At 38.5% G+C, this 15,669-nt stretch overlaps 1 protein-coding gene across 1 annotated transcript in view; it reads left to right on the forward strand.

Moving 5' to 3' along the window:
- Positions 1-15,669, forward strand: part of DCC (DCC netrin 1 receptor) — a 2,283,601-nt gene that overhangs the window by 2,105,716 nt on the left and 162,216 nt on the right. Inside the window, exon 22 of the mRNA XM_044089014.1 lies at positions 14,392-14,457. Coding sequence (XP_043944949.1) covers positions 14,392-14,457 — 66 coding nt within the window. The remainder of the gene's footprint in view (positions 1-14,391; positions 14,458-15,669) is intronic.

The raw sequence follows: 15,669 nt of genomic DNA on the forward strand, positions 1-15,669 counted from the left end.
CTTAGGCATCTGCCATGAAATACCTCAGAGTTCTAGGTTTTATGGTCTCTTCAGTTCTCGTGATTCAGTTGAGCAGACTTTATGTGAGAAAAATTCAGTGGTTTGCCAAATTACTATGGACTCATCCCCATCTTTCTTCTTGTTTTAAATTTTAGTGCTGAGAATGTGAAAAGGGAGTTTACATTGGTGGATAAATCAATTGTCTCTGTACCCACATATTCCTTTCTTCCTTCCGTCTTCTACCCAGTCTGCAACCACAGATGCATTAGACTTTGTTTGGGGAGCTGTGTCCAAAGGAGTAAAAGTACAGGGCCTCTGGAACAAGCAAGACATGTCAAAGCACATACATATCAAATAAATGATGTCTCTAATAAATGAAATCAAATCTCTAGACCATCTTTGAACTGCAGGCCGACTATTAATGAATAAACAGGGTAAACTAGGTCTTACCCCATTTGCAGACTCACAGTGGCAGTCTGGGATCTAGCCATTCAGTTCAGTCTCTCCCTCCAGATTACTGACATTCTGTCCAAGCAAAACAGTGTTGCTGACAAGCTGAGATGAACCAGTACAGACACTCACAAATAGAAGTTGAGCCCAGGGGGAGGGAACCTCCAAGAACTGATCCATCTGTGAGAAACTTCTCAAGTAGACCTGTTTGCCTAACATTAAAACAAAGTTGAAAAAATTCTTCTCCAGGACCTCTTGCAAGCACTCCTGGAAGACAGCTGCCTTTTCATTTTCACACATAGGAATGTTTATTTATGCTCTTCTACCGTTTTGTCTAATAACCAGAGTTCTGTTAAAGATAGAGAAGGGCTTTCCAAAGATAATTGCGGTGACTCCATTTTGGCCCATACAGCAGAGTTTCCTCTCTACTTTTGAAAATGTCCAAGAGCAATTACCACAAGCTCTCTCATTGAATGGACTTACTTACACAGGACAAAAGGAGTCTGATGCACCCCAACATTTAACTTCTTCAATCAACTGCCTGGATCGTAGAATTCTAATTTATTTTTGGCACCTTTTCTCTGAGGGCATTCATCAGGTATTAAAAGAGGCAAAGAAAATTGCTAAAGGTTTTCTAGTTGATACCAATCCAAGAACCAGGCTTCTATTCAGGTTCTGACTCTTGGGATTCTTCAGTATTTGTGTGAGTTACTATCCTCTGGCCTTTCTTACGCCTCCATTAAGGTTCATCTTTCAGCCATATCTGAGCATCTGCCTTTACATCCCCCTTTTTTTCCAGTCTTTTGTGAAACAGTCTTTGAAAGGAATGTTGTATATCTGTCCATCTGTAAGACTTTTCCTTACAACATTTTTGGATGTCTCACTTTGTACTACCTTTTATAGGAATCCATTCAATTGTAATGTCTATCTTCAAGCCAATGGTTGCCATCCAGGGCATATTATTAGTAATGTACCATATTCACTTTTTTCTTTTACAAATTAAGCACATTATCAGTGTGGAAGAAAATATATAGATGGAAGCCAATAATTTGACCAAAAGATTAAAAAAAAAACATTATTGCATCAATTTTACAATGCTCCTTTGCAAGAGCTAGTGGAAAACACAGAACAAATTTATTACAGAACAACAACTAACAAGTCTGAGTGAGTAACAGGGTAATATCTGCTTCTGGTCACCTGTGGCACAAATAATTTGATGTTTAAAAACATTGGCCCATTTTAAGTAATGACTGAATTTTTTTCTACAATTCTTCCTTCCACATGCCAATCTACTCATAAAAGAGGAAGAAACGTAGGACAAAACTTTCCAGCTATAAACTTCTAATATGAACACTTCAGCTGGCACCCATATGTCTTCCATCTTCTAGACTGACTGGGATTTTTCCATATAGCAGTTGCTCTTTATATATTACAGTTGACCAGACAGACATTTTTTTACCTGTTAATACCAGCAAAGTATATGAAATTAAACATTTTATTACATGATCTACTCACTATTTAATATATATGGCAGTTTGTGATTGCAGGATGTTCATCATGTCACCCTGCTGCAGTCATCACACTTGGGTTATCCTGCCGTCAGGCGGTCCCGCAGTCAGCCCGAATTCCAAAGTCTTGGTCCGGTGTCGGTTGCTGTCGCTTCTTCCCTGACGTCAGTGTGCCAGGGGTATATAAGAGGCATCCAACGCCATTTTCTTCAGTCTTTCTTGCCGCGCGGCCGACACCTGAGATTTTTGATTTGAATTTTAGTCCAAAGTCTTCAATAAAGCTAAGTACCCCGCTGGGGAACATTTTCTTGCCTCAGTCCGATGTCAGAAAAAGTTAGCAATTGCATTTCTTGTGGGAAGCAAATACCTCATAAGGACTTCCATTCCTATTGTATTCCTTGCCTAGGCCCAGACGACGATGTCACAGGTTGTCGGTTTTGTGCTAGGTTTAATAAACGCACTATCAAACACTGTTTTGACTTTGCACGGCATTACTTTGGTAGGAAATTTAATTATATCATGCCGTCGGAGCAGCCGATGACCGCAATTAATAAAAAATGCAAGGATAAGGACAGGCAGCCTAGGAATAAGCCAGATCCCGAGGCCTCAGCTGGGCATGTCGCTGGTTCTCCGGTTTACAGTGAGGCGCCTATGCAGCCCCTGACGACCGCAGAGCTGGAACCCCAGGCAGCTGCCGACTCCCAAGCGGAGTCTACTAGGCCGACGCAGCCATCTACTGACACCGGAGCAGAATTAGACACCGGTGCAGAGGAAACACCTTCGGTTGCAGAAGGTGTCTTCAGACTGACTACACTCACCATTAAATCTTAAGCTAAGCGTAAAACTCCTTTAAAACCTAAGAAAACTGTTCTTCAGTCTACAGGTCAAGGCCCCATGCCTGAGAAACAGATGCTTAAGATGGCTGAAGATTTAATTACCCTTATCAGGGGTTCCCATCCCCCTCCTGATTAAAGACCAAGACAAGAGGAGGATTACGCATCTGGGTTTCTCTCTCCTCAGATTCTTCTGAGGAACAGGATTACACTTTTCCACCTTATGAGGATTCTGATGCTGAAGACTCTATTCCCTCAGCATCTCCCCCTGAAGACTACTCCTTTGGGGAAACATTACATACCATGAGGGAACATTTCCACTGGGAAGGCCAGGATTTCTCAGATTCTAAGAAAAGGCTCAGAGAGTTCCTTTTAGTACCCCAGCACAGACCTCTTGCTATCCCTCCTGTTTTAGATATTGTGGATGATGTCTACTTGGAGTCTAGTTTAAATCCAGATTCTCTACCTCCTGCAACAGCCAAACCTGACAGATACTACAGAGTACCTGACTCACACAAATTCCTTTATAAAAGCCCTGTAGCTGACCCAGAAACCATATCCCAGGGTCCTAAGGGAGCAAAAGCTTCTATGGCTAAAAATCCTGTGCCCTCTGAAAGAGATTCCAGAGCCCTAGATAGATGGGGAAAGAAAATATACACCTCAGCAACTCTGGCTATGAGAGCATTAAATTGCCAGTTTCACATGTTGAAATATCAACAATTCCTGATGTCTCAGTTAAAACAAAAAATGAGCACACATTCAGAACAGCCTGAATTCAAGGAAATGCAGGATCTGTTGCATGCAGCTGAACAGGTGGGCAAGCATACTTTACAATGCGGATTTGATTCACTGGAAGCTTCCTGTACAGCAACTGTTACTGGCTCTGTCATTCATAGACATGCTTGGTTAAAAGAGCAAACCCTCCCTGACCATGTTAAAGCAAAATTATTAGATGCACCTTTACAACAGGATATATTATTTGGTGTCAAAGCAGAAGAGGTTTTAAAGAAAATGGAGGATAAGGCTAAATCTATGCAAACGGTCAAGGATTTCTTGCATGTACAACCCCCTCGCTTCAGCAGAAATTGGCCAACAAAAAATTGGTCCTTTCCAGCTTCAGACAGATCACACAGGGGCAAATACAGATGCCCAAGGGGCAGAGGTCAGTCACAGGGCCCTTACAAACCTCGCCAATGGGGTTCTGCTACCCAGAAAGGAGGAGAAGACAGGCCCCAAGCTAGCAGAAGGCAGACACAATGACTCTATCCTCAAACTACCAAGTAAATCTCTCCTGGCAACACCCTTGGGAGGAAAACTAGCATTTTTTGCAGACAACTGGCACATCATCACAAAAGACAAATGGGTTCTAAACATTGTCTCTCAAGGATACAGATTCCACTTTCATACCTTACCAAGGATCAAAGGAATGCCAAACCTGTCACCAAATCAATGGGCAGAGGCACAAAAACAAATTACAGCTCTCATGAACATGAGAGCCATTCAACAGGTACCTACACAGGAGCAAGGACAAGGATTTTACTCAAGACTCTTCCTAGTTCCAAGAAAGGGCAAAGCATGGAGACTCATTCTGGATCTTTCAATTCTGAACACCTATCTGCAAGTACCAAAATTCAAGATGCTAACACTACAGCAGCTTCTTCCCATGCTGGGCAAGAATGCTTGGCTAGTCACTTTGGACCTCAAGGAGGCATACCTGCATGTCCCTATCAGAAAAAACTGCAGAAGATACCTCCGCTTCATTGCAGGTTCAACGCATTATCAATTCTCTGCACTGCCCTTTGGCTTATCTGCTGCTCCCATGGTCTTCACAAAATGCCTGGCACCAGTAATTGCATACTGCAGACAAAGAGGAATTCAAATGTGCCCATGCCTGGACAACTGTCTTATTCAAGCAGAAAGCAAGGACATTTTTTTACAGCATCTGCCATTTGTCAAACACCTTCTAAGTTGCCTAGGGTACACAGTAAATGAAAAGAAATCAAAACTAGTGCCCTCACAAAACATAATATTCCTGGGTGCCAGCTTGAATACAACAGCCCAGATGGCTTGTCTCATGCCAGACAAACAATGACAGCTGTTTCAATATTTCAAAATAATGGCAACAAAGACCCAACTCCCTGCAAGAAAAATTCTGCAGGCCTTGGGATTCATGGTATCCTGCATACTACTAATACCATTTGCAAAACTGCTTATGAGGAAATTACAATGGTACCTGAAAAGTGTATGGACTCAGCACAGCCACAGCTTGGAAACAATGATTCCATTCATTCCCTGCCTTCAACAGGAGTTTCTATGGTGGGCACAGGCATGTCATCTCAACAAGGGTCAGCCTTTCACCTTACCCACAGCCAGGCAAACTATGACAACAGATGCATCAGACTATGCCTGGGGAGCACACATGGCAGGACAGTGCATTCAGGGCAAATGGACTACAGATCAGAGACACCTGCATATCAATCAAAAAGAAATGCTAGCAGTGCAGAATGCCACAGCTTTCAAGGACCTTCTACACCCAGCACAACTACTAATAAGGACAGACATCACCACAGTTATGTGGTACATAAACAAGCAAGGGGGCACACATTCCTATCCTCTATGCAGGCAAGCAATGACCTTGTGGAACACTGCACTGTCTTACCAGGTTCAATTACAAGCACAATTCCTGCCAGGAAAGAAAAACACATTGGCAGATGACCTCAGCAGAAACATCATAGATCCACACGGATGGAAACTAGATCCACAAGTATTTGCAATGATAGCTCAAAAATGGGGATGCCCAGACATAGATCTGTTTGCAAGCCCCCACAACCACCAACTTCAAAAATTTTGCACAAGGACCTTCCACCCACTATCTTGGAAATTGGACGCCCTCTCATTTAGTTGGAAAACATTAACAGTATATGCCTTCCCTCCACTGCCTCTTCTAGCAAAGGTACTGCTGAAAGTCAGATTAGAGAGGCCACAAATGATTCTCGTTGCACCAGACTGGCCACGCCAACATTGGTATCCAATTTTAAGGAACATGGCCTAGGGCCCACCATGGATTTTGCCACAAATTCCTCACCTGCTCACCCAGCGAGACAATCTGATTCTACACAGCCAGCTCAAGACTCTAAACCTGGCTGCATGGCAAATTACCTAAACAAACAGCCAACACCTTTATCCAAAGCTGTTATGGATGTCATTCTGGAGGTCAGGAGGCCCAGCACCAGGAAAACCTGTTCACACAAATGGAAAAGATTTTGCGCCTGGAACCAGGCTAAAGGCCTAAATCCCCTGGAGCCAAACATTCCTCAGATCCTACAATATTTAAGTGAGATGTTACACAAAGGGCTTTCCTTTTCATCTATTAAGATCCACTCCTCAGCAATTTCAGCTCATTACAGCATGGATCCTCCTTTATTTTCGCATCCACTCCTAAGACAGTACCTCAGAGGGGCTAAGAACTTAAGACCGCTAAGGAGAGCTCCAACACTTACTTGGGACCTCAACTTTGTCCTGGAAAAGCTTACACTGCCGCCTTTTGAACTAGCTTTTTCAACTGATTTAAAATTTCTTTCATGGAAAACTGCCCTACTACTAGCAATAACCTCAGCTAGAAGAGACTCAGAGCTACAGGCACTAATGGCAGTGGAACCTTTCATCATTTTTCATCAAGACAGAGTTTCTCTATGAACTAATCCTTCCTTTATGCCAAAGGTGGTATCCAGTGTGGCCCTAAACCAAACCATTCACTTGCCCACCTTCTTCCCAAATCACCAGAACAAAGGAGAAAGACTCCTGCACTCTTTGGACATTCACAGGCATTTACGTTACTACTTGGATAAAACTAAGGCTTTCAGAAAAACTGACCAGCTCTTTGTAGCCTATGCTACAGGATTACAAGGAAAAGCTATCTCAAAACAGACCATTTCAAAATGGATAGGACATTGCATATGTTTCTGCTACACACATCATGGGAAACCAGTACCTGCTAACATTAGGTCCCACTCTACCAGGGCTACAGCTACATCAGCAGCCTTCTCAGGGGAGTGCCAACCAAGGATATTCTGGAAGCTGCTACTTGGAGTTCAGTGCACACCTTCACCAAACACTAACATTTACCTCTTTATTCTAAGACTAGAGCTGGTTTTGCCACTGCAGTTTTGCAGGGCCTATTAGCTTCTTCTAAGCCTGTTTGATTCCACCTCCCATCCTTAGCTTTGGGATTCTACCCAAGTGTGATGACTGCAGCAGGGTAACACGATGAACATAGTACAGTTTTGTACCTACCATAAATGTAGATGTTCGAGTGTTCACCCTGCTGCAGTCCAGGTTACCCTCCCTCCATCCCCTCTGAACTAGCTGAACTTATCTCTACCACTTTATCCTATACTACCTCTGTGGTGTATTTACTTGTACCTAAGGGTTTTGTTTTATTTTTATATAGCCATATGTATATATATATATATATTTTTTTTTTTTTTTTTTTTTGCCTACCTTTTGGGGGCACCTGACATCTGGGGCAAGAAAAACTGAAGAAAATGGCGTCGGATGCCTCTTTTATACCCCTGATGCACTGACGTCAGGGAAGAAGAGACAGCAACTGACGCCGGACCAAGACTTAGGAATTCGGGCCGACTGCGGGACCGCCTGATGGCAGGATAACCCAAGTGTGATGACTGCAGCAGGGTGAACACTCGAACATCTACATTTATGGTAGGTACAAAACTGTACTTTTTTCTATGTGTGGGAAACAAAGAGATCCTGGAGATAATGAATATCTCTGTATACATTTAAGCAATATAAAATTCCATCGTAAAAGGAGTGCACTCTTTAAATACACCATGAAATAGAAATGTGATACAATTTGAATAAAAAAACAAATACTAAAACCTGACCTGCTCTATACCATCTGTTCACTTGACTTTGCAGTATAGAAAATTAAATGACAGCAATCAGCAAAATGTTAATTTTTCTTTAATCGGAAACCTAACATAATGCATACAAAGAAAGATTAATTTCATGTTTTTCTTTCTGTTTTCCATTTCTATTGATTTTGTAGTTTCTTTCTTTGGATATCTGTTTGCCTTTCTTTGAAACCTTGCTTTATTTATTTCTATCCTAACATTTTATATATATATATATATATATATATATATATATATATATATATATATATGTATGTATATATATATATATATATATATATATATATTTATATATATATAAAATATATATATATATATATATATATATATATATATATACACACACACACACACACACACACACACACATACACATATGGGTCCTAGTTAAATGATCGAAGTTCAGAACATCGAATTTCATATGGCCGAAACCATATGATCAAAGTTGTAAAACTTTGAACATTTAAATGGTGATCTCCGTACAGCGCGGAACAGGAATATTCCCTTTTCCTCGCTATAGTGCGATCTCGGAGTTGGTATATTTTAATAGTGGGGGGTGTGGGGGGTGCAGGGGTGCTTGCCCCCCAACATATATGTCTTTTAATTTGTTTTTGTTTCTTTTTCTTTTTTTAAATGTTCGAGATTACAAAACTTCGATCATTCAATGTAGACCCATATATATATATATATATATATATATATATATATATATGTATGTATTAACATGTTGCAGATAGTACTGAAGGTAATTTTGACTGCAGGAGCTATCCGCCCTAGATAACTGTGTAGTAAAGTCATGGAGCAGAAGCAAATAATACACACATGATTATGATAATAATGGACCAGATTCAATAAAGCTTACAGTAAGTGTACACGATATGTATTCAATAAAATTCTTATCGTATTTTTGTGCTTTCTAATCACTCAGAGAGATTACACTAAGTGTACATGTAGTCTACACTTTGTGGTAACCTTTATGAAACCCCTCAATATTTAAGGCTGCAAGAAAATCAGTAGGAAAACTAAAATTAGGAGGAAGAAGGTGTGAGTTATACTTGTCTGTTCACTCAGAACAGTGTACACTTAGTTTAGGGTTTATTGAATATGGGCTATCAGTGTTTCAGAAATGGAGGAGTTCTTACACAGAAAACATTTAGAGCCTGTGAAAAAACAAAAACTAAACAGATAGATAGATAGATAGATAGATAGACAGGCAGATGCTTACATACATACATACATACATGCATGCATGTAAACATATATATATATATATATATATATATATATATATATATATATATATATATATATGTATATGTATGTGTATATATATATATATATATATATATATATATAAATATATATATGTATATATATATATATATATATATATGTATGTGTATATATATATATATATATATATATATATATATATATATATGTATGTGTATATATATATATATATATATATATATATATATATATATATTAGGCTGCATTTTTGCTGAGTCAGAATAGGACCATAAACTGTAATGTCTAGCAGTAAACAAGAATGGAAGCAGATTAAGAATGCTGATGTTGTCTCAAGGCATACCCAAATATAGTATTACTCTGGTGTGTTGCCATTGCAGGTCATTGGTAATAATGAACTGACGTTAAAACAGTGCCATATATTGAAGGTCTAAAGCATAAACTGTGAAGAAATCTTGGCTGATAAACAAAATCACTTCCTCTCCATGAGCAAATGTAATATTACTAACCAAATTAGGGGACATAGAGGGATTATTGCTGTACAGAAGATCAAAGCAATATTTAAGGGGTGTACTTTTTCCATTTCTCACCATGGTTATCCTTTAAGTCTATAAAATGATTATGAACTGTATTTTGCAAACCTGCACTTGAGCTGTATATTCTCATTTGATATTTTGTATCACTTGCAGGTAAAAGGTTATAGGTGTTCTCTATAAAGAATAGTATTTATGTCTTATGGATCATATTTATTACAAATTTTATTTAGTAAATCCTTAAAGTTATTTCAACAAGTTATGTGTACTAATAATTTATTTTTTTTTTATTATAAAGAAGTACAAATGCAAACAAATTCTATTTATTCCCTTTTTCCTACCTTCCTTCCTTTAATTTCTGGTTCCTTCAGAATGATTGACAAACCTTTTGCTATTCCCAAAAATTAACAGGCCTAAGTCAGAAAATCAGTTGTGTACAGAATGCTTTTCCATCATGGCATAGATTTAAATGCTCACAACAGACACACATCACCAAACAGCCATTTTTTTTTAGATAAGCAATTCACTTGTCTTTGAGATGTGGGAAGAAGACACCGCAGATGTTGAAAACCCATGTGGACATATGGAAGATATGCAGACTGTAGCCTCAAGGCTCAATCCTACTCCTGTGCTAGCCAGTGGCATGCTTCAGAAATGTCTGTAACACATCTCTGGACTGCAGGTCAGGCCTTGCTGCAGTTTAGGAGTTCAGCATTAAATGACAAGATTTCCAGTAGACCGCTTACCAAATGTGCACAAACTAAATGGAAAAGACATTGCCTGTATAGCTACAGTGGTTAGCAGGCATAATTTTTTTTCATTTACTTCTCTTGCCTTATCCAGCTACTGACCATGGTTCTGCTTAGATAACACTGAAAGGTTGCTGGAGGCAGTTGATCATTAATTGGGTGGCAGCTACAAACACCCCTTGTTGCTTGGATCAGTCCACTAATATGCTTAATTATTCATGACAGCTTAAAATTATGACATATGGCTATTGGCTAAGTATAGGCTGGAAAGCTCAGCAAAAGTTAAAGTGAACAGATCTTTTGAATCTCACCCACAACCATACAAAAATCTGCTCTGATTTGCAAAAGACATCAAGTTGAAGTCTATGTTTATCTAATAAAGCTGAATTTTGCACATTAGAATCAAAATGGAATTAAAACCAACCAGTACTAGTTGTACAAGGGATATACAATAAAATAATACACTATAAAATTAATAATCAAAAATAATACTATAAACTGATAAATAAATTACTAGGATATTCTGTACATGTGTTGCATACATTTCCATGTTTTCTGACAATAATTAAATTAAAATCTTAAACAAAATGTCCAATATTATATCCGTATTTTAAACAGTTACTTAAGTATGACTAAGTCCTTATATACTTTTGCATGTAGTTTCACTGAGAAGTTTAAAGGAATCATCTGACAGCAAAAATGATTTGTTATTTTTTATTTATTTGCTTATATTTGGTTAGAACATGACTGGTTTGTGTCATTATTAGCATGAGGTATTTCAGATGACAGTTCTAGAGTTGTGCACAAACCACATGGAAAAGGGATTGCCTGTACAGCTACAGTGGTTAGTAGGGTATAACTTCTAAATATTTTCTGGTTTATTTTACATTATCTAGGGAAGGAATGTTAGTTTATTCATTCTATGTGTTTTTATATGTTTTAGGGGAGTCCTATAAATATGGTCCGGTGAAATTTGTTTTTCTTCGGGTATCTGCCATTAGTCTACAGTTGTATGACGGTGATAATAGTGCATATAAATAATCTGATGTGGATGAGACAATGCCCCTGATAATCACTGTTTTTCAGGTTTTTCTGTTTGAATTCCTTAACACTTTTGCATTGATATTAATGAAGTCATTTATATTGAATTTCACTAAATAACTCGAATCTTGATAAAATATTATTTTTGAATGTTTTGCTCTCACTTCCTGCATTCCATCATGCACCTTTTTTATACATTTAGTACATTTTTAAATATCTTTTGTGCTCTCTCTACCTCTCACATGGGTATGACGCTCACTGACACCCCGTACATGCTATTCCTTCCTCTTCTTTCCTTTCCCCTGATCCCTGGAATCCAAGAATAACAGAGGAGATAGGCAGGAACCCTGGATCATGACTTTTATCCATAGTGGTGGTTAGAAAACACTGTTTTTGACACTCTCATCATGAGCCAGGAAGTGTAATACATTGCTCACTATACTCAGCCAGTGTGCATGCATGCTTTGCACAACCAATCATGTTTAGCTAAAGTGCTCTTTACTAATTGACAGGCTTGAACTTTGCTGGAGTACTTACTGAAGGAGCTGAATTTCCAGGCCTTCTGCCTTATTGGCCCTCCTGTAGTAGAGCTCTACTAACTGAGTCACCCTAGACAGGGCATGTTGGCATTAGCCATTCACTTACATTCCTCCCAAGCTTGCTCTTTCCAAGGCCAGACAGCTGTTGGAACCATGTCACTGCTAATGCAGGCAAGGCGAAAACTTCTACTGCACATGCCCAGCTATGTGGCACAAAGTGATAAAGCCCTGAATGTTTGAAAACTTGCCTGACACTGGAAGAGCCAGGCAGAAGAAGATGATGGTGAATGAAATTTGGTGATTGGGCCATCCTGAGGGAGGGAGATTGGGGTGCCAGTCAGGCCAACAAGTATGTGCTTAGCTCTGTGGTGTGGAGGAATAAAGCCTTTATTATGACACAACCGATTGAAGTTCATATATTAGTTTGTGAGTGGGAAGATGTAGGCAGGGAAGAGTGAAAGTGTGTGTCATTTGCCAGATCGTCCATCTTGGAGAGGAAGAGACTGTAGTCCTGGTCATGCCAGCCTGCTACCTGTGTAGTATAAGAGTATGAAGTGTTTTACTGTTTTTCAAAGTCTTTTAAAATGTGGTAAAACAGTTTAGCACTGTCAAGCAGACAGAAAGAAACAAAGAAAGAAGGAAAGAAAGAAAGAAAGAAAGAAAGAAAGAAAGAAAGAAAGAAAGAAAGTATTCCATTGAAGAAAGAACAGTTTTAAAAGCTGTTAAGATGTGTCATTCTGACACATATTATGTAAGTGTGATAGAGTGAAGTATCTAGCACTTTTAAGGCTACCTGACTTTCTAAAGCTATTTTTTATGGCTGACACTGTTTGCTGTCAATCTCCAGTGTGATATCCGGTCATTACAGTTGTTAATGGTGCTTAATAAAAGCTTATTAAGTACCTTTCTGATGTGAAAAAGGTGATTAACAAGCTCATCATTTTCCTAATTTTGGAGTGTAATCTGGGTGCTCCATGCACTACATGTAATTTTAGTATATTTGCTTGGAGAACTAGATCATTGGAATACAGACTTTCTTATACTTTGTCATAGATTTTTCTGAACCTAGTTCATAAAGGCTATATCTCCAGTGTTTTCTTTTATAAAATCTTTGTTATTATCCTGCCAATAAAACAACTATTTTTTAATGCATGTGCATGTCGGCATCTGTGCATGAAAGTGTATTTGTGTGCACACTTCATTTTTTTGGCTATACATGTCTGTGTGCATGTGTGTGTGTGGGGGGGGTGCGTGTGTGTGTATGTGTGTGTGTGTGTGTGTGTGTGTGTGTGTGTGTGTGTGTGTGTGTGTGTGTGTGTGTGTGTGAATGCATGCATGTTTTTATGTGTATCATTGTGTGCATACATGTTTATTTGGGTGTGTATGCACGTGTGTGTGTGTGTGTGTGTGTGTGTGTGTGTGTGTGTGTGTGTGTGTGTGTGTGTATGTGTGTGTGTGTGTGTGTGTGTGTGTGTGTGTGTGTGTGTGTGTGTGTGTGCATATATATGGGTGAGTGTGTCCTTGAGTTTGATTGTGTGTGTGTTTGTGTGAATGCGTGCATGTTTTTATGTGTATCGTGTGCATGCATGTTTATTTGGGTGTGTGTGCATGTGTGTATGTGTGTGTGTGTGTGTGTGCGTGTGTGCGTGTGTGCGTGTGTGTGTGTGTGTGTGTGTGTGTGTGTGAATGCATGCATGTTTTTATGTGTATCATGTGCATGCATGTTTATTTGGGTGTGTATACATATGTGTGTGTGTGTGTGTGTGTGTGTGTGTGTGTGTGTGTATGTGCACATGTGTCTGTTTGTGTCCATTCATTTCCAGCAAAACATGAAATCAGGTAATTCAAAACAAAATTGGAATACTATAGTCCTAAGTCCTTTCCTGTCATTCCACAAAATGATCAACATTCTGATTTTATACTAAATGCATGAAAAGCAATGTCAGTGTTGTTAGATCTAGTGAGAGATAACTACCAAATATGTTCAAAATGTTACTAGCCATTAGATAAAGTATGTTCATAATTCATACCTCACAACTGTCCAGATTTTCACAGAATGTCCAGATTTCTGCTGCATATTTTAGGTCTGTTCCTCATAAAATGTGTTGTTTTCTGTCAAATTATTGAGGATTGAAATCACTAAATAATACTAAATAATGACAAACTTTTGAGTTTCAAACTCCATATCCTTGAAAAGATACATAATAATTTAAAACCTGTTATTCTACAAATTTTGAAAGTTTATAGAAGTAATATTTAAAATCTATCTTTTTTTTTGGGCCTTTTTTCCACCCATGAATTTTGGCTTTGCCCGGATTGCTTCTTCTGAGGGGTTGAGAGTTATCGTTCATCTACATTTTCTTCTTTAGCCTTTTCTTCTGTAACCAACTTTGTAAAACGTAACAATTGTGAGACTAAGTAAACTTTACAAAACTGAATCATGGACACAGATAATAAATGTTCCTATTATTAATACGTTAATTGTAGTATGGTGCTTTTAAGGCTAATTATTCTTTGGCTTTCTGTCATTCTGACTACTCTTTTTCTACTTAGCAGGTCGACATGGAGACGGGGTTTATTGGCCAGCAGACACATCACTGATTGACAGAAGTAGTCTCAATGGTACGTTCCAGCCCACATAAGTTCCTGCTTTGATAACAGACATAGGAAGAAGCATAATTTAAATTTAGTTAAGTTACATTGTCTGTGTATTTATTTATTTATTATTCTTTGCATACTTATGCTCTAATTTTGTCATACAGAACCAAAACTATGAACTGCAATGGGACATTTTAATCTGGCCTACAAATATGCTTACCAGTCTGTATTTACTAAGTGATGAAAAACAGAAGTACTTTGAAACCATTGCGTAACTCAACGTGTAAATTTCATCCAGTGCAGACAACAAGCTACACAGATAGAAAAACAATGTTTCAAAGCTCAGAAGGAGCAGTGCAGTAATTTGCACATTACTGTTAACAAATATAAAATTATGTTGATTCTCCAAGCTTTCTGACTAATAAGCTGTTTTTACAGCAAGTAATGATCTGTAATACTTAGTGATAATGTAGTGAAGCATCCTATAAGTGGCAAACAGAAATGGCATAATATTGTAGCAGAGTATTACTAGTCATTTAACGGTTTGTTTACATATACAGTGAACTGCAATAATAAAATTATTAAAGCCATCACCACAGTACTGATTCTAAAGAATATAATCCAATTTTGTGGTTTTCCAACAATATTAGCAGATTCAGTATACATGCAATCAAACAGTCGTGAACTGAACTTTGGAAATAGTGTTCAACAGCATGCACATACACACACACACGCACACACACACACACACACACATACACACACACACACACACACACACACACACACAAATTCACACTCGCAGCATGTGTGCATATACACGCTCGCACGCACACACACACACGCACACACATGCGGACACAAACGCATGCTTTTGCATACATGAATGCATGCATTCAGGATTCATAAAACTTTCGCAATGTGAAAATGTTGCCATTCTGTTCACCATTTTCTTGGTTTGTACAGTGCTATTCTGATGTATGTAGGGTAGGTATGGGTGAAGGATAGGTTACAATGGCTGTCTATGGCTCACAAAGTCATGTTGCATGTAGTATAAATAGAACTCATTGCAAGCTGACTGTGATTAGTGCCCTAAAATCCAACTCAAAGCTGATAAATTACATTGCAGTTCACTGTGGAACATGAAAATTTTCAGTGCATCACACACTTTTATTTTATTGTGTATACATTTGAATTAATAGTAATAATTGCATAAACTTGTGGCATATTTAATTA

This window comes from Protopterus annectens, chromosome 1.part1 (genome assembly GCF_019279795.1).
Source record: "Protopterus annectens isolate FY-2018-M chromosome 1.part1, PAN1.0, whole genome shotgun sequence".
Classification (NCBI taxonomy): Eukaryota; Metazoa; Chordata; order Ceratodontiformes; family Protopteridae; genus Protopterus; species Protopterus annectens.